At 39.4% G+C, this 28,000-nt stretch overlaps 1 protein-coding gene across 4 annotated transcripts; it reads left to right on the forward strand.

Annotated features, from left to right (window-relative positions):
- On the forward strand, positions 1 to 28,000 carry LOC113046780 (gastrula zinc finger protein XlCGF8.2DB-like). Of its 4 annotated transcripts, none has more exons than XM_026207754.1 (3): positions 1 to 67; positions 686 to 828; positions 6,698 to 8,091. In XM_026207754.1, the coding sequence occupies exons 2-3, from the start codon at positions 729 to 731 to the stop codon at positions 7,663 to 7,665; spliced, it is 1,068 nt and encodes a 355-aa protein (XP_026063539.1). In that variant the 5' UTR covers positions 1 to 67; positions 686 to 728; the 3' UTR covers positions 7,666 to 8,091. The 4 variants fall into 4 exon arrangements, with proteins under 4 accessions (XP_026063539.1, XP_026063540.1, XP_026063538.1 ...); XM_026207755.1 differs by having other exon boundaries at positions 40 to 67; positions 654 to 828; XM_026207753.1 differs by lacking the exons at positions 686 to 828; positions 6,698 to 8,091 and adding exons at positions 18,466 to 18,674; positions 25,936 to 28,000 and having other exon boundaries at positions 45 to 67.

Raw genomic sequence — 28,000 nt, forward strand, 5'->3', positions numbered from 1 at the left:
GCTTTTATTTTGCTCTCATGGCATGACGTCATAAAACCGCGCCGCGCTGTGATTCGACTGAAGAAAGGTTTGTGTTTTTAGCCATTTAAACTGAAGTGTTTAAATCGATTCAACCCGTTGGAGCAATTTCATAGTTTTTAATAGGCGATGTAAAATTAATTATTGTTTAATGTAATACTGCATCGCTTCATCTAACATTTATAAGCGCTAATTTCAGGGATTTAAACCACTAATCTATAATAGAAATATGTAACGTTAGATCAGTGATTTAAACGCACCTACACATCTGTTACAGGAAAGTGCGCCTCACTTTGCTCCTTTTATCGTTAATCAAACACGAATTGATGAGCGAGTACTAGTGATGGGGAAAATAAAACGAAAAAGTGTTTAAACCCATCTCTGAGTCAATTGAATCAATTGCTTCTCAAAATGATTCAATGATTCGAATCGCTTGACTCGGCGCGCGCTGACGATCAATGTAAACACAACAAAACATAAATATGAGAAGATATCTCTTACAAATTGAACAAAAACATTATATAATACATGTTATCTACAAATACTGAACTAGGGAGCTGATTGAATCATTTAGTTTTCATGTATTTTTTTTTCCTTTCTGTTATCTATTCTCACATTTACATTTATTTATTTAGCTGAAGCTTTATTCTCATCTTAAATGTCACAGAAAACTGAAGTAACTGAGATTCAGGTGACACACAGTTATAAAGATGGCATTTATTAAAGAGGAGACTGAAGACATGGAGATTGAAGACGTGAAGACTGCAGAAGTATTCAGTCTGAAACAAGAAGAAACTGAGGAACAAACAGGTTGGTTTTTATTCTCAAAGATGAACTCAGTCATTTGATCCTTAATAAAATGTCCAGCTCTGCAGAAATAAATGACATGTACACATTATGTTTTGAGAAAGAAATGTAGTTGATGCCGTTTTTAAATCACACTTATGTGTGATGCACATGGAAGCTTAAAGGGTTAGTTATCTTTGAAATTAAATTTTGGTATGTTTTAGCTTACCTCAAGGTCATCCAAGGTGTAGGTGTCTTTGTTTCTGCAGTAGTTTACATTTAGAAATTTTTAGGTCAAACCGTTCTTGTCTGTGACTCATATAATGGAGGTCTAAGGTAACCACCTCAAAGAGCATGCACAGAGGAGTCCAAATTAAACAGTTCTCCATCGTAAGTACACACTGATGACCTAAGACATGAAACGAGCAGTTTGTGTGAGAAAACGAATAGTATTTATATAGTTTTTACATCTTATACACAACCACGTCCAACTGATCTGAGTGACATGTTCGCACGTTCTGGCTTAGTCTGCAAAAGCGCGGAAAGCAATCTCTCGCGCTTGTACGTCACTCATTGTTTACCACACGATACACCACCAATCGTCGTGGTCTAGTAGTTGTGGCATTGCTATGTTCCATTCGTGACAACATATGCTCTCCACTTCTGTTGGCATCTCACAACACTTGTTACTAAAACACTACCAATTTTGAAGAGATCTCTGAAGACATGCTACTGCAGCAGATGCTTCCTCCATCGCTCATGAGTGCTTGATCTGTGTATTCTGGTTCATATAAATATGGTTGTGAAAAAAAATCAACGTTTTTTGTTGATATATCAAAATTATCTTCCATTGCAATTTCCTGTACATCTAAATATGTTTAGATCTTCACAGTGAAAGGTAACACTTCCGAAATCTCTGTGTAAATGTTGGTGGTGACCATAGACCTCCATTATATGAGTCACAGACTAGAACAGTTTGACCTAAAAATATCAAAATGTAAACTACTGCAGAAACAAAGACACCTACATCTTGGATGCCCTTGAGATAAGCTAAAACATAAAAAAATTTATTTTTTAAGTATTATGTATTCACAATTCTTCATTAAAACTGATTATACTTGAGACAATTTTTTTCTAATATTTTAGAAATGACATTTTTTTTTAATTAACCAGCTCTCTTGAGCTAATTTTCTAAACTTAACACGCTTCTGTTTTAAATCTGTTATTTTAAGTCAGATATATTTAGCCTATTACCTTTATAGGCTATGCATTTTCCTTAAAGCATCCCATTTTGTGGCCTAGTTAGGTCCATGCAGAAACTTGTGAACGATGCTCGGCATCACTTTTTAATGACATCATTGAATGCTCAAGGAATATGAAGGTAATACAGTGCCAAAACTAATTAGGCTTGTTACTGACATCCACTCTCACCCAGCCAAAGAACATCCCATCATCTTTGAAGACCTCCAAGGGGTATGGTACCTCAAAGTTCCTTTGAAGAATAAAGGAGTTAAATATCAGCTGACTTCATGCACTATAACCATTATAATTCAATTTTCAATTTCAATTTTATTTGATTAGCGCATTTACAACAGCCTCCAGGCTGACCAAGGTGCTTTAAAGAAGAGCAAGAATATTACACATACATGAAAAATAGACCAGACAAAAATTTAAAACCACCCAATTCAAAATTTAGCATAACACAGTAGTCAGTACACTAAGGAAAATAAAAAAGTTTTTAGCAAGGACTTAAAAATAGACAAGGAAGGGGCCAGTCTGATCTCTAAAGGCAGGGTATTCCAGAGTCGTGGCCCAGCCACCGCAAATGCACGCTCCCCTCTACGCTTTAGCCTAACGCGAGGGACCACCAACAGAGCCTGGTCACAGGATCGTAGGCTTCTTGATGGAGTATAAGGTTGAAGAAGTTCAGATAAATAGGAGCTTCATTATGAAGGGATTTATAAATCGGCAACCAGTGAAGGGATCTTAGAATTGTAGTCATGTGTTCATGTTTACGACAGTTTAAAAGAAGTCTGCCTGCAGCATTTTGGACAAGCTGAAGTCGTGCAATTTGAGATTTAGATATACCGCAATATAAAGAATTGCAGTAATCTAGACGTGATGTAACAAATGCATGAACAGCCATTTCTAGGGCTTTGAAGTGAGAAAGTTTTTAATTATAGACAGGAAACGAAGCTGATAGAAACTGGATCCAATAACAGAAGAGATATGTCTATCAAATTTTAAGTGTTGACCAATGGTAATACCTAGGTTCTTCACCCGTGAGTATCTGAAAATGGATAAACTTTCAAGCTCAGGGCTTATACACTGAGAGTTATAATTAGGACCGAAAACAACTACCTCGGTGTTGTCCTCGTTTAAGAAGAGGAAATTTTGGGCTATCCATAATTTAACCTCCTCTAAACATTGGAGAAGAGAAGTGATTGTTTTTCTTCAGTTGTTTTTCATAACTGGAAGATAGATTTGAGTGTCATCTGCGTAGAAATGAAAAGACACACCATGTTTTCTTAGGATAGAACCCAGAGGTAGCATGTACAGAGAGAATAGAGAGGGAGCTAAAATAGAGCCTTGTGGAACGCCACAGGTCAGAGGAGCAGGGGAAGAGAAAACATTTCCCAGTTTCACTAAAAAGTTCTGTCAGATAGGTATGACTGAAACCATTTCAGAGCGTTTTCTTTTAGACCTACCCAAGACTCTAATCTAGACAATAGTATGGAGTGGTCTATGGTATCAAAAGCAGCCGATAAATCTAAAAGAATAAAAACCACAGAGTCCCCGGAATCAGTGGAGAGGTAAATATCATTTAACACTCTTAACAGTGCTGTGCTCAGTGCTGTGAGCAGACTTAAAACCAGATTGAAAAACCTCATAAATAGAATTACTAGTCAAAAAGTGTTTTTTTAGAACAGTGTGGTCCAGTGAAGGCTTCTTGAGAAGAGGAGTGACTGTAGCAACTTTAAAGTCGGCGGGAACAGAGCCAGTTTGGAGACACTTATTAATAAGAGTTATAAACCCAGCAATACCAAACCTTCAGGACTTTTACAAAGTTCCCAGGTCACTGAGCCTGGACACAGTCTAGGGATTGATCAAATGGGTCCTTTCCCCACCAGTTAGAAACAGAACAGTTACATCCTTGTGGTTGTCAAAATACGAAGTGGGTGAAGATGTTCCCACTTAGAGATTCCAAGACACAGAAAATAGTGAAGATTCTCCCGGAGGAGATTTTTACTCGTTGGGGAGTCCCTAAGTTTCTGGTTTCTGACCCGGACACCCCAGTTCACCTCCAGCATCCTGGGTGATCTGTGCAAGACATGAGGTTTAGTTCAGAAACTAACAAGTTATCACCCACAAGCAAACCTAACAGAAAGAATAAACCGGACTGTAAAAACAATTATTGCTGCCTATGTTAGACAACAAAATCAAACCTGGGACCAGTGGGAACCAGAATTCCGCTATGCCATCAACACCTCCCTGCAGGAAGGCACGAGAAAGACTCTTGCGGAGCTCATGCTGGGTAGGCAAATGCTGGGATCTCTGGAACACCTAATCCTAAATCTCTGGAACAACTAAACACACTAGGAACTGTCACTTTTGTGAAAAAAAAACATTTTCGATTTTTAAGACATAAGTGTTTATTGAAGTTTCGTGCAGAATAACAAACAGCAACAGGAGTGCAACATTCTCGAAAAAAATATATGCAGAGGGGACAGCTGCCATAACATAAAAGAAAAACATTACTGCAGGCTTCAACCCGGCTGCATTTATGATTTGGGCAATTCAAAAATCTCCAAGATTATGTTAAATAATGATTCAATCCATTTCAAACAACTGTTCAAAAAATTAAACTTTAAATGGACTTGAGAACAGGCCATGTGTGTTTTTTTTCTTGAATGTAACCAACACTTAGGCTAGACGGCACTAGGCAGACATAAGGAAATGCGAAAAAAAAAAAAAAAACTAGGGCCATTAAAAATTTATTGGACAGGAAAACAAGTCGATCAACATTTTCGGGGTCCAGACCAGAGTGTTTTTTATTCACTATATGTCCAGCTGTTCAGAAGACGCGCTCCGACCGCACTGATGTCCCAGGGACACTCAGGTACAGCTGCGCAAGGTGGGGGTATTACTGCAAATTTTCCACCACAAAAGCCGGTCGCTGTCAGCTTGCAATGGTCCTTTTCATGGTCCTTTAACTAGATGCGCGAATGAGACAAATTCACGTCTACCGCGCCGCGAGACCTCCAGATGCACATAAACGCGTCTTTACATTGACTTAACATTTAAGCCATTCGCGTCAGACGCTCTATTCTCGTTTGGTGTGAATGCAGCATAAGAGGTCGCTTTCGACGTCACTGGGTCTGGTATTTTCTGTCTAGCTTTCGCAACGCATACTGCACTTTTGGAATTCTTTAATTTCTTTTCCTGCTTGTTTGCGAGTTTTGTTACATCTATCATTTTTTAATTGTTTAACTCTTAAAATTAATAGTAGACATATTTGGTTAAAATCGATTCCCTATTTTCATTTTGGAAACTTTTTTTTGGTTGGCACGATCGATTGTGCAATCGATTTTCGAACTAAAAGTGACAGCCCTACCACCGACCACCTTCAACTGATCAGGCTGCGTATTCCCTGGTGGAACAAAAGGATGTGATGGCCAAGGAGGATGAGTTAAGCCAAGCCAAACAAGCTAGGTACTATAATAACAGTAGAAAAATGCACAGTTTCAAGGTGTGTCTGTTATTCGGTTCGTGACATCTTTTACGGGAAACGCCGAATACTCAGAACAGCGGCGCAAGGCTGCTCACAGCGCAGGGGGGGCTTGGTCACATGTTGCACAAGAACCTATTTCGGAACCGAAACTTACACCGCCTTCACACAGGCAGTTGAAATTCGCTCCGTAATACGCAATATTCCCCCAGTGGACATCGTATTACACCGCTAAAAAGCTTTGAAAGCGAGTAGAACAAAAATGGCGGAGAGATTAGAACGATAGATATTGTCTGTATCTGAATGTGAAAGTGGTATATAGGGCTGCAACAACCCTGCACTCAATATTTTGAACACATCCGGATGACCAACGGACACGTTTTTTTCGCACCACACTCGTTCGGACCCGGTTTGTAGCCATTCAAATGCGGCCTGCAAATCTCCATAGGAAATTAATGAGTTCCGGTCATTTCGTAGCCATATCGGAGCTGATTTCAACTGCCAGTGTGAAGGCGGCGTTAGAAATTGCTCACGGTTCCGGTTCTTTTCAAAGAACAAAACTGGTTCTGAATAAGAACCGGTTTTCTGTTCCCATCCCTAGATGAATGTGATTAATTTGATGCATTATTATGGACGCTCACCTCCTACACCATTGGCTTGGGGGGCGGGTCTATGTAAACATAAAGGGTATACATTTATAAAGCTGTTGATAAAAAGTTTATTTGATTGTTTATATATCAGCTGTTATTTATGTTCCTTTGTTTGTATTGCCGATGCCATAGTCCCCTGTGTAGTTCATAGGTTTTTTCCCATTCATAACTATCAATCAGTTGACCCCTAATGTCTTTCATATAATTTTATATCATGTACACCGCGACTAACTGCGTCATTCAACAATGGACAGTCATAAGCTCATTAGCTATTTTGTTCCCATGCATAGCCCAACACATTGCTTGTCAAAGTACACAGTTCCGATGACTCGGGCAAACTGTCTACAATTTCCTCAACATTTTTAGATTTGTGAATCACAAATATATCCATCTCTGCAGTTACGATTTCCAGGTGTGCGCTGTGGCGATAACAAGCGAGCCAGTAAATATTTGAATGTCTGTTGCTTTTGTGCTATTAAACTGGGGTTAATTTGCATGTTTCTTTCCGCTTTAGGACTGGTGACACTGAAAGAGGAAAGTCAAGAGCTCAATGATATGGAAGAAAAATATCAATATGAGAAACCTCATCAGTTCATGACTGGAGAAAAATGTATTAGAGATTTAAAGATTGGGAAGACGTCCTCACAAAACAAAAAAACTAGAATAATTAAACCTTTCACCTGCCAAACGTGTGGAGGAAGTTTCACACAAAAAAGTAGCCTTAACAGACACATTAAAATTCACACTGGAATGAAGCCTTTCGCCTGCCAACAGTGTGGAAAGAGATTCTCTGACAGAACGCACCTTAACATCCACGTGAGTCTTCACACTGGAGAGAGACCTTTCACCTGCTCTCACTGTGGAAAGGGTTTTACACAGAAAAGAAATCTTAATGCCCATGTGAGTCTTCACACTAGACGATGCCTGTACATCTGCAGCCAGTGTGGGAAGAGTTTCTCACAAAAAGGAAATCTTAAGACGCACATGAGAACTCACAGTAAAGAAAATCCATTCACATGCGATCAGTGTGGAAAGAGTTTCACACACAAAAAAACCCTTACTATACACATGCAATATCATACGAGATTTACAAAAAACCTTAACCATTACACTACGATTCACACAAGAGAGGGGGCTTTAATATGTCATCAGTGTGAAAGGAGCTTCGAAGACAGGATAAGCCTGAAGAACCATGTAAAAACTCACGCTGGAGAGAAGCCTTTCATGTGCGATCACTGTGGAAAGACTTGGACAAACAAAGCAAACCTTGAGAATCATGTGATAGTTCACACTGAAGAGCAGCCATTTATCTGCCCTCAGTGTGGAAAGAGTTTTCCGTACAAAGGAAACCTTAAGATTCACATAAGAGCTCACACTGGAGAGAGGCCTTACAAGTGTCTTCAGTGTGAAAAGACTTTCATGTATCACTCAAGCTTGAAACATCATCTAAAGACTTCCGCCTGTTTCACACCTCAAGCTTGAGCTTCACATCAGCGTTGCTGCTGCAAAGCTACACGTTTCTTTAAAAAGACAGATATAAATTAGTTTTTCAAAGTTGAATTACAAAACTGAGCCATATGCATTAATTCTGAAGAAAATCAGTTCAATTGTGATCAGTGTAATAAATATATATTTTGCCATCGCACTTAACAAATACATGATAGGACTTATAAATGTGGGACCCTGTTTGTGTTTTTTGTAAAATAGTAAAGCAACAGAAAATGTATACGTGTGTGTAAAAGTCATGCTCTGTTCACACCTCAGCTGGATGTTAGCTACATCTGATTGTTTACTATCACAACCACTTGTTTTATTTACATCGTTCACTTATCTATGCTTTAGCATTTTTGTTATAAAAAAAATTATAATGAACTCCGCACCGTTATTAAATTTAAATGATTAAGTAAATGTTGTCAGTCTTGACTTGAATATGGCAGATGAACCATAGAAGATTGTTGTATAAATAATTGGATAAATTGGAGGACGTTTGTCATCTAAACAATATGAAAGATTGGTGAGATTTCATTAACTTGTAGAGCTGCCTACTTTAACGTCAACACAAGGAAGACACAATTGTAATGAAAGTGGTTTTACAAAAAGATGAGTAACTAAAAGCTACTAAATGAATGGATAAAGGGATTATCGAGTGCAATAATTAGTTGGATGTTCATATGGCAGGTGCATGTTTTCTAATTGAAAGATAAACCTTACAGACTCTGGGCCTCATTGATGAAACTTTTGAGCCAATTCTGAGTAATTTACCCATTAAAAAAAAGAGCTTGAAATCACAAAAATGTTGTAAACCATCAGATTTGAGGGTTTAACATGCTTATGAATTTGAGTCATTTTTACATAAAACGTGCATGTATGCTCATTAACAGCTGATTCATCCAGGAAATAAACATTTGACTTTGTTAAAGGATAAGTCTACTTCCAGAATAGAAATTTCCTGATAATTTACCCACCCCATTGTCATCCAAGATGTTCATTACTTTCTTTCCTCAGTCGCAAAGAAATCAAGTTTTTTAAGGAAACCATTCCAGGAATTTTCTCTATATAGTGAACTTCAATGATGGCCAACCATTTAAAGGCAAAAACAAAAAATGCAGCTTCAAAAGGCTCTACACAATCTCAGCCAAAGAATAATGGTCTTATCTAGTGAAACGGTTGGTAACTTTCTGGAAAAAAAACCTTTTCCACTTTTTAACCACAAATGCTAGGCTTGGTCTAGCTCTGCGAGGCGCTCTGTCACACATTACATAATCCTGGTGGAAAGGTCACAGCTGAAATTGTTGGCCACCATTGAAGTGAACTATATGGAGAAAATTCCTATGGATGTTTTTTCTCAAATATCTTCATTATATGAGAAAAATAATGTTGTCTGGAAGTGAACTTATCCTTTTAAGGTTTTAAAATCTGAATCATTTATTCAACTGATTTGTTCAAAAGGCTGATTCATTCATTAAGGAAACAATACGCTGTGTGTTTATCAAAGACGCAAAACGGTACTGTGATATTTGTTTGGAACTATTGCCCAGCAATGCTCTTTCAGCCTGTCATGTCACGATCAGAGGAACCGTTGATGAATGCTGTACCTGTCTAGCTAAGGAGAATGTTAATGAACTCTCCCTGTTTCCTGATGGTACTGCTGTAGAGTATTGTCTGCGTTTATTGCTCTTCAAGTGATAGCACTTTACAGAGACATTTCCCTATCTTAATTTCTAGTTCCTAGTCTCAGTTCCTAGTTCTAGCCTTAAGTCGCATTTCCACCACTGGAACTTTACCCAGGAACTAGGGACATTGGGCTGGTACTCGGCTTTGTGCTGGTAAAAACAACGATCTATTTGGATCATTTTCAAAATATGACTGTTATTGTGTCATGAAATGGATTTTTAATAGTATTTTAGGCGAGAATGTAGTTGTTTAAAACTCAAATCTGTGGTTTATTTATAAAGACAGCACTTATTTAAAAATGTGTTTCTCTGATCTCAGAGACGGTGAGCTCCACGTGATCAGCGGGAGCTCAGTGATCATGTATCTGCCGAGAGCAGCCTCACCTCTGCTAGACCTACTGATATATACTGCTGGCTCTGATGTCTCTCTATTGGGTAACCATAAAATATAATTCGTTTTGGGTAAATCTAACAGGTAATCTTTGGTCTGTATTTAATTTATCTGTTAAAATAAAAATAAAGACACTCAGTAGGTTGGTTTCACGTGATGTCACATTGCTGCTTCGCGAACGCGCGAAATTCAGATGGAGGGCAGGAAGTGAATTAGTGAGGATCTGCCGTCTATAAAAATGCCCAAGTTTTGTGCAGTTTACGGCTGGTCCAATCTTTCTAACCGCGAAAAAGGAAAGGGTTTTTTCAGAGTTCCAAATATTGTCATTCATAAAGGTGAGAAATGTAAAAAGTGGATTTTAAACGTATGTCTGCGGTCGGGAGGAGCAGAGTCTGCTAATGCCTGTGTCTGCAGCGACCACTTTGTCTAGCTAACTTCTTTTTTTGTGGCTGTGTGTATACAGTACAGACCAAAAGTTTGGACACACCTTCTCATTCAAAGAGTTTTCTTTATTTTCATTACTATGAAAGTTGTAGTCACACTGAAGGCATCAAGGTCTATTTGACCAAGAAGGAGAGTGATGGGGTGCTGCTCCAGATGACCTGGCCTCCACAGTCACCGGACCTGAACCCAATCCAGATGGTTTAGGGGTGAGCTGGACCGCAGACTGAAGGCAAAAGGGCCAACAAGTGCTAAGCATCTCTCGGGGAACTCCTTCATGACTGTTGAAGACCATTTCAGGTGACTACCTCTTGAAGCTCATCAAGAGAATGCCAAGAGTGTGCAAAGCAGAAGGTGGCTATTTTGAAGAACCTACAATATGACATATTTTCAGTTGTTTCACACTTTTTTGTTATGTATATAATTCCATATATAATTACACATGTGTTAATTCATAGTTTTGATGCCTTCAGTGTGAATCTACAATTTTCATAGTAATGAAAATAAAGAAAAATCTTTGAATGAGAAGGTGTGTCCAAACTTTTGGTCTGTACTGTATATATATAGGTTGTCATTAAATGCTGATTTACTTAGTAATGATTATTAAGTTACCAGTAGTCTTATATGGACTTCATTGTGACTTTTTAGGCTGCCCTAGTGCTTTGGTTGACATTGAGTCGGTAGACTGGGCTCTGACAGTCAACCTCGGTTACCAAAAAACTAAGCCCAAATCAGAGGCATCTCTGCAACGAGAGCAGAGGATGAAGCTCAAGGAAGACACCACATTGCTAAAACTGTCCGATCCTGCAGATTTGCTTTATTCAACATCAAGAAGATCAAGCCCTTTCTTTGGGAACATGCTGCACAACACCTTGTTCAAGCTCTTGTTCTGTCCAGGCTGGACTATTGCAATGCCCTCTTGGCAGGTCTTCCAGCCAATTCTATCAAACCTTTACAATTAATTCAGAACGCGGCAGCAAGATTAATTTTTAATGAGCAGAAAATAATACACGTCACACCTCTGTTTATCAGTTTGCACTGGCTTCCAATAGCTGCTCGCATAAAATTCAAGGCATTGATGTTTGCTTACAAGATTCAAGATTCAAGAACTTTATTTGCCATTTGTGCTTGCACACATAGGAACTCTTGTGCGGTTGTTGCTCAAAGAGTCAAGTCAAGTTTAAAAAGACACACAAGGAAAACATAAATCTACAGTATCTATAACACATATACATTGTAAATTGCACAAAACCCATAAAAATGTAGATTTTCATTCTGAATTGCACTAGTATATTGCATATTGCACAGGCCCCAGAGATAACAATAATAAGTTACGTTACAAATAACTAAATAAAATACACCGGTATATTACACAGGCCCCAGAGATAACAATAATAAGTTACGTTACAAATAACTAAATAAAATACACCGGTATATTACACAGGCCCCAGAGATAACAATAATATTATAATGCAAAAGTTACGTTATAAATAAATAAATCAAATACACAGGCATATTACACAGACCCTATAGACCAGTGGTTTTCAACCTGTGGTCCGCGGCCCACTAGGGTGGTATTGCAGGTGGGCCGCCAATTATTTTCTGTTCATTTCCAGTCCATTCTAGGGCTGTGCGATTAAAAGAAAACGTCCTAAAATCACGATTTGAGCGTGCGCATATGCCTAACTCCAGGTTCACCCACTGTCTGTGATGCGCCTTTTTTCTGAGCCAGTGTTGACGGATCAGAGCGTTCTCACTGCGGTAAAAGGCTAGAAATAAAAACGTGCGAAAATAATTAATGTCTAACACATGAGCATAGAGTGAATTTGTTAGTGAACAGGATGCAGTTAAAGTGAGAGGAGACACGTTTTAAGTGTGCACACTCTCTCCTCGCAAAGCAGCGTGTATCTGAGCAAGCACGACCGGTTTTGTGACAGAGCAAAGGAAATCTGCTGCGAACAGATAGATTCGCACTCGTGCTTTATTTTAATGTGCTTTCGCGTTATATTTATGCGCTCTCACTGCTGACCGCATACACATACTGTATACACACTGCAAACACCTGAGGCACCGCTACAATTAATGAGCTCTATGAAGAATGCATGGCAAAAAAGAAAAAAAAGTTTTTTTTTTGTTTTTTTTGCCACAAGTCTATACATTTTTTTTACATCTTCACTATAGTGATAATTTTGACTTATGTCTGTTCTAGTGATGTTACAACTTTTTGATAAAGCTCTGATTGGTTTTCTTTTGGAAATATGTTTCAAATTAATCCTGAATGCATTTATGACTGTAAAAGCACAATTGCAAAATTGATCAAAAAAATCGCGATAGTTTTTTTTTTTTTTTGTCCATATTGCACAGCCCTAGTTTATTCAATAAATATAGTTTAAAATCTAGCTTCTGAGTACTAAGTTATTAACCCAACAATAGCGGGGTCAGTTAATTTTTTTGAAGTGGGCCGCGCAAACATATGTGTTTGGTTGTGTGGGCCGCGAGTTGAAAAAAGGTTGGGAACCACTGCTATAGACAGTAGTTCATTTTGTTTTGGCCAAGAGTCTCACTGTGGCTGGGAAAAAGCTCTTATAAAAACGTGATCTGTTTGTGATAATGCTGTCCGCTCGTGACATCCAGTTACAACACTACCACTGGCTCTGCACCCATTTACCTAAATTCGTTACTTCAGACTTATGTGCCTCTAGAAGCTTGCGTTCTGCAAGTGAATGTCGCTTGATTGTGCCATCACAAAGAAGCACAAAGTCACTTTTACGCTCCGAACCGAAGCAGTCAGCTGACAACTCACAGTTAAAGGACATCAGCGGGAATGGGACATTAAATGATCAAGGTAAATTATTGTACTAAGATGTGTAACTAGCATTATTATTAAGTGTTACAAATGTGATTGTCAGAAAATCACCCTGTGTAACTGGACCAGAGAACTTGCATGTTTGTGAAAAGGTTGTCCAAAAGATAACTTCACATAAATGCACATAATACATATTCATGAATTTCAGGTGAAACTCGAGAAATTAGGATACTGTGCAAAAGTTAATTTATTTCATTAATTCAACTTAAAATGCAAAGTGAGATTTTTCATGCTGATAACTGTTATAATTGAGATGATTACGGCTTACAGTTTATGAAACCCTGAATTCAAATTTAGAATATTGTGAAAAAGGCTTCGCCTCTTGTGTTTAATTACCGAAATAAATTAACTTTTGCACAATATTCTAATTTTGAGTTTCACCTGTAACTAATTATGCTCCCGACTGCTATATTGCAGACTATGCAGATGCAGGATGCCAGACTGAACTAACGATGGATGACATTGAGAAGATGGAGGATGTCCTGGACAGAACACAACAGAGCTGGGAGATCTTTGGACCAAAGCACTGGACGCACAGTTCAACCAGGAGTCCTTTGAAAAAAATGAAGACAAGACAAAGTTTTACACAGGGCTTCAAATTGAGTGGCCAGAGCGGCATGTACTTCAAGCTACAATGCCAATGGCATTCAGACAGGCATTTGGATGTAAAGATGTTGTGATAGTTGATTGTTTCAAAGTTTTTATTGAGAAGCCCTCTAATTTACTAGCCCAAGCTCAAACGTGGTCAAATTACAAGCTTCACCATACTGTAATATTTCTGCTTGGTGTTGCACCCCAAGGCTATGTCACTTACATATCTTGTGCCTGGGGAGGGAGAGTCGGCTATAAACAGATCACAATAGAGAGTGGCCTCCTAAAAAACCTGTTGCCTGGAGATAGTGTTCTAGCAGACCGTGGGTTCAATATTGGTGAAAGTGTGGGATTTTACTTTGCTTCACTACAGATACCTGCATTTACCAATGGAAGAAAACAGCTGTCATTGTATGAGGTGGCAAAAACTAGAAAAATGGCGAATTTGCGTATTCATGTTGAGAGAGTCATTGGTTTAGTCAGAAGAAAATATCAGATTCTGCAAAGCAGGGCTATGCCCATAGAGCACATGGCAACAAAACCAGGTGAGGCACTAGCAATGATTGACAAGATTGGGGTTATTTGTTGTGTCCTGTCTAATATTTGGGAGTCTGGCGTCCCATTAGAGTAAGGAGGAAGGGAAGGAGAAGAGGGAGGGACATCATTTTGTTAAGATGTTTCAAATGTAATATTTAATTTCATTAATAGCCAAAAAATATTCCAAACTTTATACTCTAACAATATTTACATGGATTACATTCAAACTGATATCAACAATGTCACTGTAAAACAAATGTAAGCCTTTCCAAAACCAAATGAGCATTTTAAGGCCAGCAGCAGGAGGTCTTTAAATTCAGTTTCTTCTGAAATACCTCTTGGCAAAAACAGAATAAGGAATCTGTGAATGCAACATTGTAACATTAAAATATCTAACAATGACAATGATTGAAGCACCATATATATTTCTACACAATAGGAGTACGTTTCTTCAGTCACTGTTGCAAATCTGCATCCTGGAACATTTCTATGTTAAATGTGCTCAGATGTGGTTTCTGGTCACATATGAGTTGAAAAAGATCCTGGTTAAGACATCTGATCTCCGCATGATGAGTTTTCCAGCAGTGTGGTATTATTCTGCAACAGTGCTTGTTGATTACATGCAACGATCAGATTCTTGGGTTTTCCCTCTAATATACCAAGTGATTCCTGCACTTCTGTCATGAGAAGTCTTGGAAAAAGAGACAAAACCAAGATTTATTGTTTTAAGCTCAGAATGATGTTTGTTTTATTCATGTTTCTTTTTTATTCACCCCTATTATAACAAATTTTACATTAAAAGTAAACACAGTGGTGCATGTGAAACATGTGGTACAGTACTTCATGTATTTAACATCCTCCACTGGAGCCTTGATGGCCTTCATGCCACAGCCACTGACAAGTTGATAAAGGTGTCATATGCAACCCACATCCTGAACATAAGGCTGACAAGCTCTTAGTTTGGTGATGAATGAATGGTGCTTTCCTTTCATTACGCATGTCAGTACTGTAAGTTTGGTCACAACCTCAAGACTTTTCTCATCATAGCATGGCACCTACAAAATAATAAGAAGAAAAAGAAGTGGTCAAAGATGGCGATGATAATAGATAAAAAAAAAAAAAGATGATGGTGTTTTGTTTCAGTTTCTGTCAAAAGGCTAACACATTGTAAAACTAGCATTAATAGACGGCCAGCCTAGGCAATATTTTTTATGGGGCCCCTCAACAGCCCATTGCACACAGTAATTTACATTTAATCATTTAGCAGACGCTTTAAACCAAAGCGACTTACACATGAGAACAAATACAGATGAGAAGTAATTGTGTTCATGAATTTATTTATTTATGTTCTATAGCAGGGATCCTCCAATCTGGACCTCGAGATCCACTTTCCTGCAGAGTTTAGCGCTAACCTTAATCAAACACACCTGAGCATGCTAATCAGTGTCAATCAATGTCTTTGGGATCATTCGAAAATGGCAGACAGGTGACTTTAATAAAGGTTGGAGCTAAACTCTGCAGTGCACTGGACCTCCAGGGTAAGATTTGAGGAAGGGGGTTCTATAGGCTTCTATATGGATGGTTAAATTATACTAAATAACACCTAAGCCACATTACAGCCTAAATACAAATAACAGGAGTGATTAGGCCTACAATCATGCACAGATTTTTTTACTGAGCCCTTTCAAAAGATTTAGTTTTCCATTAGATGGCAGCAATCTTCCACTTAACTATGAAATGATCACATTTTTCACCATAATTAAAATTTATGTGAATTTTGAAAATAATGTAAAATGTAAAACGTTGCAAAAATGAAATGTTGAAAATGAAATGTTTTTTTTTTTTTTGCAGGAAGCATAGCCATTTTAGTTCACTCTGTAATATGGTTTCTGCCTCCGTCCGTCCTTTAGTGATAAAGTTTGAAATCGCAGGTGTGCCCCTTTCTGCCTCCACAGCGCGATTGTGCCGGATTTATTGTGCTGCATTACGTCATCCCACAAAAGTGTGGGAAATGTCGATGCTGCTTCATGATAAGAAATTAAAACCTCCGACTAGCTGTTATATTTGCAGCTGTATTTAGGTTTGTTCACCGTAGCACCACCTGAGTTTTCTAATGCTATTTTTAGTGACGCTTGATTAAAATCCCCCCTCTACCTGCGTATATATGCGAAAGAGCTTTAGGTTGCCAGGTTGAGGTCACAAATGGGTTCAAAATTGTTTGACGTATCTATTGTGTGAGTAGGATGCGTTTCATACAAGATCTGGCAACTGGACAACCTTGGAATAATGTATTGATGTGATTATTCATATAACGAGGTAGGGCCATACAAATTACGGGGGTTTCCCAGGAGAAATAACAAAATGGGAGGGGGGCGAGAGATTGGTGTGAAATACGTGAGACTCTGGAAAAATGGGAGTGTTGACAGGTATATGAGATCCATACATCCATAAAAAGAGACTAGGGAGATTATGTTGGCGTTAGCTAACTAGCAACATTGTACAGCATTTCCGTTCCGCTAGCTTACATACCCTAGTAATCCATAATGTAAAAAGAAGCAATAACTTCAATCCAATGAAACTCATTGGCTTATTAGACACACCTAGAAAATCCTAGCGACTTTCTTTGCACGCATGTCCTCCAGTTTCAAAGACTCTCTATTATTAACTTTAATCAAAAGACAAGTCATCTGTGCCAGTAAGTAAGTAACCTTCTTGGGCAGATACAATCTGGCATGAATGGCAGTGGCTCTTCTCCAAATGGCAGGGATCTGTATTTGAACCATACATGGATGCTTCCAATAATGACAAGTGCTGACAATACTATTAACGTGAGGTACGTTTTTAAATTGATTGGTTATTTATTGCCTGTAGACATGCACTTTCAAGTTCAAATATATAAACTATTTAAAAAAAAAAAAAACATAGAAACATAATCCGCTATAATCCCAGAAATCGAGTATTGAAGTAAAATTATAGACAGAGGACATCTTAGGGTGCTTTCACACTGTGTTCGGTGACCTGGACGACCCGAGTTTGATTTTTCAGTAAAAGGGATGGTTTTGCTGCTGCACAGAATAATCAGTTTATTAAAAAATGTTGAATCATTGCAAAATATGCTAAACGTATTTCAGCAGTGTAGTAGACAATTCACCAGAGGAGGGCATTTAAATATAAAATTTTAAATGCATATTGAAATATGAGAATACATTTCATCTTGGCAGAATGTTTATAGAAGCCAATCTTTAATTTTCAAATTCTGCACACAGTAAATACCGGTACTAACATTAAAGCATGCAACAATTATTAAGTAGTATGTGTCTGTTGCCCTAATAAAGGTTACATTTGGTTAAAAACCTCATATATTTATAGTTATTCTTTTTTGCCTTTCAGACAGAATCTCACACAGCCTTATACCTTTCATTGGTGGTTTTATATATATATATATATATATATACTATGCCACAACTTTTTTCTTATACGTTTATGCAATGATGAGGACTTTTATTTTGCTCTGGTGGTATGACGTCATAAAACCGCGCCACGCTGTGATTCGACTGGAGAAAGGTTTGTGTTTTTAGCCATTTAAAGTGAAGTGTTTTAAATCGATTCAACCCATTGGAGCCATTTCATAGTGTTTAATAAGCGATGTCAAATTAATTATTGTTTAATGTCATACTGTAGCGCTTTATTTAACATTAATGAGCGCTAATGTCTGGGATAAAATCCATTGATCTGTAATAGAGATATAACGTATAGATCAGTGATTAAAACTAATCCACACATCTGCAACAGGAGAGTGCGCCCCACTTTGCTTCCTCAATCGTGAATTAGTTTGCCTTAAACACGAATTGATGAGCAAGTGATGGAGAAACGGAACTTTTGAATCTCTAAGTATTGAATCAATTGCTTCTCGCACTGATTCAGTGATTCGAATCATTTGACTCGCGCGCGCTGACGATCCGCTCAACGTAAACACAACAAAACATAAACATGAGAAGATAACTCTTAGAAACCAGTATTAAACAAGCTCACTAACTAAAATATGATATAATACACGTTATCTACAAATACCAGCGATATAAATTATAATAATGTACTTTCTAGAATATCTGTGATAGTTTATTTATTGTGCTAGTTTATTTTATAATTATCATGCCATTTACTCCCACTTTGACTGACTCCCTTATCAGTGCGCAGTCTACTGAACTAGGGAGCTGATTGAGATGGTTTAGTTTTTATGTTTTTTTTTTTCCTGTTATTTATTCTCATCTTAAATGTCACAGAAAACTGAAGTTGAGATCCAGGTGACACACTATTATAAAGATGGCATTTATTAAGGAGGAGACTGAAGTCGTCACTGAAGAACCATTCAGAGTCAAACAAGAAGATTCTGAGGAACAAACAAAGATGGCGTTCATTAAGGAGGAGATTGGAGATGTGAAGATTGAAGAAGTATTCAGTCTGAAACAAGAAGAAAGTGAGGAACAAACAGGTTGGTTTTCATTCTCAAAGATAAACTCAGTCAATTGATCCATAATAAAAAGTCCAGCTCTGCAGAAATAAATGACATGTACACATTAAATTAGAAAAGCTTATACAGAATTTTGTTTGTAATTATTCAGCTCTCTTGAGCTAAACTTTAAGGGATAGTTAATTTCACTTGATTAAACGGACCAGACAGCTAACACAGATATGTCCTGACTGTGTAACTGGACCCAACCATATTTGTTGCAGTGGCATACCAAATAAATGTGGAATGGAAATGAAACATTGTTAGAACATCCTAACGACCGAAATACCATGTACACCTTTATTTTTAATATTTACACATCTCACCTTTAGTCCGGGTCTTGATGTGCTCCGACCATTACCTTGAATACATAATACAATAAATACATACAGAACTAATCTTGTAAACCTCATCTGTGGTGTGAAAAATACACCTTATGAAATCTAATAATAATGTCATTAATGGGGATTTATAGTAAATACATTCATTACATACATGCAATGCAAACCAATACAAAAACATTCAATTCTAATAGAAAATAGACAAAAACACTGTATTCATTCACAAATCAACTTTTATTCAGTGCTACTTTCTAGAAGTACTAAGCCAAAACATTTTGGACATTGCTCCTGTTCTTTAAAGGGGGGGTGAAATGCTCGTTTTCATTTAATATCCTGTTAATCTTGAGTACCTATATAGTAGTACTGCATCCTTCATAACTCCAAAAAGGCTTTAGTTTTATTATATTCATAAGAGAAAGATAGACTGTACCGATTTTTCCCGGAAAAACACGACCGGCTGGAGGCGTGATGTGTGGGCGGAGCTAAAGAATCACGAGCGCCAGTAAGCTTTTTTTTTTTTCACACTGCCATTCCGGCAAATACAGGGGTAAAGCGTTCCTGTAATTGTTTCCTGGTCGCTAGATTTGGCACTTTCACACTGCCAGTGATGACCCGGTATATGTGCGTGCTTTCACACACAACCCTTGAAGATCCCGTAACGACACGAGACATCAGCGCGTGACGTGTAATGTACGAGTCGACAACGCTTGGCACATTATACTTTAACTGAAGCAAGCAAACGATCTCTGCGTCAGCATGGAAAGTGAGGAAATAACTGATCTCTGCTTCATTACAGTTTGCACATATGTTTTCGTCGCGAATGTTGATCTTCCTTCAAAACAGCCAGTAAAAGAGTCGCGCGTCATCACTTCGATACGGAATTAGATCTGGCTTTTGTTCACACAGCGCTCGTTCCGGATCGATTACCACAATGTTACTATGTCCCCGACCCGGGTTCGATTCGGTAATCAATTCCGGGACGTGGTTGCTTTCACACAGAAGGCGGCCAGGCAATGTTATGGGAATATTGCGGGTCCGACGTGCAGTGTGAAAGGGGCTTATGTGGTATGACCTGAAACTGTATATATTTGCTTTAGCGGTTTTGGAAAATGACTAAGTTCCACTTTATGTCGTCTTTTTTTTTTTTTTTTAAGCTGTACATGTGGAAAGTGCAGTTTGATGACAACATCGCATGTTGTTTACTTGATGTGCTTACGCGCTGATAGCTAAGTTAACAACACAGAGATATTTGAAGCAGTTTTACTCACCGCCTGCGGTTCCAACACACGATCGTGACCCTTTTTTGTTGGCACTGCATTATCCTTAAGAAATAAACGATGTGCAAATCCATCGTCAAACTGGGCCTTGTTTGTAAAACAAGCATCTTCGAAATGCAGGGAACAAACACAAACACTCTCCGTTGATGCTCTGTAAAAATAAACTCCATCAACTGGTCCCTTAATGCTGTTTTTTTTTTTTTTTTTGGTAATCTGTGCAGGGTTGTCTTGCCCTGGCAACCAAAAACACACTTCTTTTGTGACTTTTCGCGACCTCTCGCTCTGATCAGTGAATGTCTCTGCTCTGCTCTACGGGAGCACACGCTCTTCCGGGAGAAGTGCCCTCAGGACCCATATAAGGAAATTCTGCTCCATCTAACGTCACGTCACACAGAGCCATACTCGAAAAAAACTTTCCGAAACCGGAAGAGGTATTTTTGGAACAAAAATACTCCTTCAAACGTACAACTTCATTTTTGAAACTTTGTCCATGTTTAGCATGGGAATCCAACTCTTTAATAGTGTAAATAACTCAGTATGCATGAAATAGCATTTCACCCCCCCTTTAAACATGCGAAGTGTTAAGTTATGAGCACAGAAAACTGAACACACCAGTTCAAAGATTACACAATAAAATCAATTGAAAACGTTTGTCTTATTAAGGGTATAGTCAATTTATTTTAGCAAGCTCCTCACCTAGTGGGTGGTGTCAGGTTTTGTATTACACAATTTATTTGAACTACTTTATAGAAAAAAAACTTTTCTAATCTTAACAAAACACATATCATCGGAAAGAGTCTCAAGGTCCCAACTGCCGACTGTTTTTTTGATATTGAGACTGAAATGTATATATTTTATATAAAATATTTCAAGTACATTTGAGTTATAGTAAATGGAATAATTTTTTGAAGTTATTTTTTCTTTTAAAAAAAAAAAAAACAAGACCAAACTTATGTCTATATTCCAAAACATGCTTAAATTACAACAATTTAAATTTAGTGTAATGTTACGTGTATTCTCAATATACTCTATTATCTTTTTTATAACCTAAACAGGCAACGTGACTCAGGAGTTGCATACGTTTCAAAACGTGCTAAATAACAAGATAAACAAGATATGACTCTATCTTTTTCTTCAGCACCCTAAGACAATGTTCAAAATTAAAGCAGTGATGTAATTTTTTTTTTTTTCCCAAAAGAAAAGTAAGTTTAATATATAATTATCTACTTCAAAATATGAATGTTCTCCACCACTGACAGCCATGTTGGATTTAGATCAGGCTGACTAGTAGATCACTGAAAACTTGAAGCAAATCATGTGACCAACATACTTGAGACAGGCCAGGCATTGATACATGATAAAAGGATTTAATAAAAAAATTGTTCTTAACCCCAAAAAATACAATAAAAAGTGTGACTCGTGGGTCACATTGCCTGATTTAGGGTTAATCTATTCGTAAAATAAATGCGTGCGAGTTCAGGGGTGTTGAGGATGCAGGTTTTGAGGTTCAGGTTAACAGGTTAAATAATGATGTTATCTCTCCTGTATTATTTGGCCCACCCCTTAAACCAAAGCTTTTGTTTAGGAAAATGAGCGTGTTGACTTTCTCAGGAGAATCTGCGATCTCTGATAACTGACTGTGGAGAAGACTCTTTCAGACAGTGCTGAGGAGGCAGGGTTAACTGCTGGACAGCTTGCTCTTCTGAGGGAAGGACAGGAGGGTATCACTTCAGCCTGGAGGAATTCAGGGGGAAAAAAACGACTACGTCTGAAATGCGGGCTTTGGCCAGACATCCACCCTCCCCAAGGCTCCGGGGTAGGCCGGGAAAAGCGCCTCATCCCTGGTCACCTTCGACTCCTTCCTGGGAGGGCCCCGTCTCATGCACGCATGTGCCAGACACGGTGTGTCGCCCTGGTTAAAACCGTACCTTCCACTGACCGTACCTCCTAGGCACACCCGCCCATAGCACCAGTGGCAGGGCGGGGTCCTAACTCTGGCGTGAAACGTGCTCCACTTGTGAGTTATTAATTACATAATTTTGATTATTGGTTGAACTAATCCTATAAGGTCATTGTTTTGTTGGAAGGTGAACCTTCTGCCCAGTTTGAGGTCTTGAGCACTCTGGAGAAGGTTTTTGGTCTGGATATCCCTGTACTTGGCCGCATTCATCTTTCCCTTGATTGCAACCAGTCGTCCTGTCCCTGCAGCTGAAAAACACCCCCACGGCATGATGCTGCCAACACCATGCTTCACTCTTGGGACTGTATTGGACAGGTGATGAGCAGTGCCTGGTTTTCTACACACATACCGCTTTTTTTCCATGGGGGCTTTCATATGTCTTGCAGGAGAGGCTTCCGTCGGGCCACTCTGCCATAATGCCCCGACTGGTGGAGGGCTGCAGTGATGGTTGACTTTCTACAACTTTCTCTCACCTCCCGACTGCATCTCTGGAGCTCAGCCACAGTGATCTGTGGGTTCTTCTTTACCTCTCCCACCAAGGCTCTTCTCCCCCGATAGCTCAGTTTGGCCAGACTGCCAGCTCTAATAATAAGACTTGATTGTCCCAAATGTCTTCCATTTAAGGATTATGGAGGCCATTGTGCCATTAGGAACCTTAAGTGCAGCAGGATTTTTTTTTGTAACCGTGGCCAGATCTGTGCCTTGCCACAATTGTCTCTGAGCTCTTTAGGCAGTTCCTTTTGACCTCATGATTCTCATTTGCTCTGACATTCACTGTGAGCTATAAGTTCTTATATAGACAGGTGTGTGGCTTTCCTAATCAAGTCCAATCAGTTTAATCAAACACAGCTGGACTCAAATGAAGATGTAGAACCATCTCAAAGACGATCAGAAGAAATGGACAGCACCTGAGTTGGTGATGGGATTGGCGAAGGGCTGGCAGGAAGACAGGCAGACCAGACAGGTGGAGGCTCTGGGGGAAAAAGACACCCGGGAGGAGGATGACAACACAAGTCCAGGGTGGAGCTCATGGAGGGAGAAGTCAGGAGAAAGCTAGAGGAGTCATGCTTGACCCAGGCCACAGCCCTGATGGTGGCCTATGGTGGAGCCGACGGAGGAAGGGCCAACAACTCCAGGGGCCGGCAAACGGTGGCAGTGCAGGTGGATGTGGAGCCCTAGGCAGAGACGGAGAGCCAATTAGCCAGGACGGCTGGGAGGAACCGGAGGGCCAAGGAAGAGCAGATGGTTCCAGCAACCGAGGCGGGGATCCGGAAATCTGTAGTGGAGCCGGAGGCACTTTTGCTGTCCACAGCCCTCTCCCTTGTGGCGATCGCTGTAGCTGACTCTTGCACTTGGTCTGATGTCACTAGAAGCTCCGGCTCCACAGCGATCTTCAGCTATGTAGCACTATTTGGCATTGGCTTATTGGTTGCAGTGGGCTTTGGCTCTCTGTCAACGATGGGCTCGAGCTTTGGCTCTGCACAGCAGGGTGATGGTGGGCTCTATGCTTTGGGTCTGGCTGTGTTCTGGATTGGGTGTAGATGCTCTCTAGACACAGGATGATTGCCTCCCTCCAACACAGTCCAGTGGTGTCTGGGAGGTCAACAGGGCAATGTCAACTAGCCCCAAACTGGCAACTCCACAGCATACTCCAATGAAAGTAGATTTATAACTTTTTCCTCCATGTCTGTCTGCTGTAAGTTGACTGTTACTGTTACAGATCAAATGCTAGTTTAAATGCTCATTTGTCACAAGTGTCATTCTCAGTCATTTACAAACATGTCATTCACAATGATCACCATTTGTTTAGCAAACTGTCCGAGACACTCGGGAGGAGGATGACAAAACAAGTCAAGGGTGGAGCTGATGGAGGGAGAAGTCAAGATAAAGCTGAAGGAGCCAGGCTTGACCCAGGCCACAGCCCTGATGGTGGCTTATGGTGGAGCCGACGGAGGGAGGAGCCATAGTGGAGGAAGGGCCAACAACTCCAGGGGCCGACAGATGGTGGCAGTGCAGTTGGATGTGGAGCCCTAGGCAGAGACGAAGAGCCAATGAGCCAGTGCGGCTGGGAGGAACCGGAGGGACAAGGCAGAGCAGATGGTTCCAGCAACCGAGGCGGGGATCTGGAAATCTGTAGTGGAGCCGGAGGCACTTTTGCTGTCCACAGCCCTCTCCCTTGTGGCGATCGCTGTAGCTGACTCTTGCACTTGGTCTGATGTCACTTGCAACCTAGTACTATTTGGCATTGTCTTATCGGTTGCAGTGGACTTTGGCGCTCCGTCAACGATGGTTTAGCTTTGGCTCTGCACAGCAGGGTGATGGTGGGCTCTGTGCTTTGGGTCTGGCTGTGTTCTGGATTGGGTGTAGTCAACAGGGCAATGGTAACTAGCCCCGATCCAGAACAGGGCGTTCAGCGTGGTGTTGTCAAACTGGCTGAACTCCACAGCATACTCCAATGAAAGTAGATTTATAACTTTTTCCTCCATGTCTGTCTGCTGGAAGTTGACTGTTACAGAACAAATGCTTGTTTAAATGTTCATTGTCACAATACTCATTCTCAGTCATTTACAAACATGTCATTCACAATGATCACCATTTGCTAAGCAAACTATTTTGTTTTGTCATCTTGATGACAAATATTTTATATATCTACAAATATAATAATTAATTCCATAATTCATCCATCATTTGAAATGCTTTATGAATTCAAGTATATTTCCCAGATAGGCTATTGGATACATCTTAACAAAGACAATACATGTTGTGCGTAATAGAAAGGTTATCTGGAGACCAGCTGATCACGTTTTATTTGGGTCCCAACCACGGTTAGCTTGCGTCATCAAGACACCAGCTATTTACCCCTATGCCTAGTAATGACGGCGCAGGAGAAGACAGCAACTGCATAACATTACTTTCATATATTTACTTTTTTTAATCGTTTACAAAGCTTTGGTACAAAACGGCACTTACGTCTGTCTTACAAATGTACTACAAATGCTTGAAAGAATGCTGAAAGTAAACAGAAATGAGATGTACAGCTCTCTGTTGTAGTGCGTCAGTCACGCTTTTCAGGAAAGTGAGTGAAACACACACATTTTTATCAAATTACATGTCATTAATAGCGGTTCACTTCCGCGTTTTTGGTACAATTGCGTTCACATCAGCAGTGAAACCGTACCGGAGTTCACACGAACCGTACCCCAAATCACCCTTTCTAAGCGGACTCCGGTACAGTTCCCGGGTGACAGCGTTCACATCATTGTAACGAACCAAACTCTGACGTCAATCGTGCACGGGTGTGCACCAAAAGTGCTAGTGCTAGTGTGAGAGCACCCTTAATCATCTTCTCAACTTCATTTACTCTGTGCTTGTTAAATCTTGTAGTTCCAGTTCCAAAGCAGTTCTTTTATTGTTATGTTTTGTTTTGCTTTCTGAGGGTCTTGAAAACTGGCAGCTTGAAAGAATTTGGGATATGTCCTAAAGAAACCAAAGAGCTCACAATATTGACATAAAGGTTCTGAAACTACAGGTCACAGTAACTTTGTGGGTATAGGATCTGGCAGACGTGGTTGTTTGATGCTTTACATGCATAAATGTTTTTTTTTTGTTTGTTGCTATGTGCCATTAAACCAGGGTTGAATTATGTTTGTTTCTTTCTGCTTTAGACCTGATGCCATTGAAAGAGGAGATTCAAGAGCTCAATGATATGGAAGAAGAATATCAATGTGAGAAACCTCATCAGTTCATGACTGGAGAAAAATATTTTAGTGACTCAAACATTGAAAAAACATCCTCACAAAACAAAGGCCAAATGAAAGAGCAAACTGGAAAGAGCCCTTTCACTTGCCAACAGTGTGGAAGAAGTTTCAATCACAAACAAGCCCTTAAGAGGCACCTCAAAATTCACACCGGAGTAAAGCCTTTCACTTGCAAACAGTGTGGAAGAAGTTTCAGTCTCAAACAAACCCTTGACAGGCACATGAACATTCACACTGGAGTGAAGCCTTTCGCCTGCCAACAGTGTGGAAAGAGATTCTCTGACAAAACACATCTCAACACCCATGTGAGTCTTCACACTGGAGAGAGACCTTTCACCTGCTCTCAGTGTGGAAAGTGTTTTACACAGAAAAAACACCTTAATATCCACATGAGTCTTCACACTAGACGATGCCCACACACCTGCAAACAGTGTGGGAAGAGTTTCTCACAAAAAGGAAATCTTAAGACCCACATGAGAGTTCACACTGGAGAAAAGCCATTCACATGCGATCAGTGTGGAAAGAGTTTTAAACAAAAAAAAAACCTTAATGTCCACATGCAAACTCATACTATGAGATTTACAGAAAACCTTAACAATCACATTAAGATTTACACAAGAGAGGGGACTTTTATATGTCATCAATGTAGAAGGAGTTTTAAAGACAGCAAATGCCTGAAGAATCATGTAAAAACTCACGCTGGAGAGAAGCCTTTCATGTGCGATCACTGTGGAAAGACTTGCGCAAACAAACCAAACCTTGAGAATCACAAGAGAGTTCACAGTGGAGAGAAGCCATTCATCTGCCCTCAGTGTGGAAAGAGTTTCCTGTACAAAGGAAACCTTAAGATTCACATGAGAGTTCACACTGGAGAGAGGCCTTACAAGTGTCTTCAGTGTGAAAAGACTTTCATGTATCACTCAAGCTTGAAACGTCATTTAAAGACTCGGGCCTGTTTCACACCTCAAGCTTGAGCTTCATATCAGCATTGCTGCAGCTGCAGACTCGTGAAGGTATTCACTAGGGATGTGTGGGTCTAGTTGACTAAACGGTACAGCTCCAGCTAGTCGACACTGGAAACAATTAGTCAATTTAACAAGATAGAGAAATCCAATTTTTTTTCATAAAACTGATTAACATAATATTTGTGTTACATTAAATAAGTTAAAATAAAACGTTTGGAAAAAGAACACTGTTTCAAAGGTGTATCTTGGCGGAAACTCAGTTTTTACTTCAGATCTTGCATGCATTTTCTTTGTGTCTGTAGCAGCAAGCTCAAAAATGATCAAATGGAAGATGAGCAAGGATTGTTAAGAATGAGAAGAAAACTGTCAAGTTTTGTGTAAACTGTGTAATGTCAAATTGGCTTAATAACTACTGGAGCGATGTGTAATCATATTCAGCACAGGCACTTAAGCGTTTAGCTTCTGCTCTCAATCAGGAGAGCACTAGAGTGACTGTAGCATTGGTTTCGACAGTAGTTGAACAATAATTTAAAACCAGACTGTTTAGACCTTAGAAATCTTACTTTTTCAACATGGTAGACCGCTGCTGTGTGCCAGGATGCCAGAACAGATGGGATAAGGCTAGGGTTGCCAACCGTCCTGGCTAAGACAGTCCTGGTTATTGGTTTTGTTTCATGGGTCCCATAAGTGACCTCTCTTGGCCCATTTCTTGCCCCTTCACGAAGTATCGCTCGCTCACAATACAGCTAAAGTACAGTTTTTACTTCAGTGATTCAGGTTTGGCAAATACAAACAACATGATTATTTTTAAGCAGTCCAACATCCAGCTGTGCAAGAAAATATGCAATCTACCTGAGACGTGATCAATAAGGGAAGCCGTCTTTCACTATTGCAAAACAGAGAAAAAAAACATTTTACATTTAAAGGGGTCCTATTGTGCTTTGTCATTTTTTTAGTTAGTATGTAATGTTGCTGTTTGAGCATAAAAAAAGACCTACAAAGTTACA

Source organism: Carassius auratus, chromosome 28 (genome assembly GCF_003368295.1).
Source record: "Carassius auratus strain Wakin chromosome 28, ASM336829v1, whole genome shotgun sequence".
Classification (NCBI taxonomy): Eukaryota; Metazoa; Chordata; class Actinopteri; order Cypriniformes; family Cyprinidae; genus Carassius; species Carassius auratus.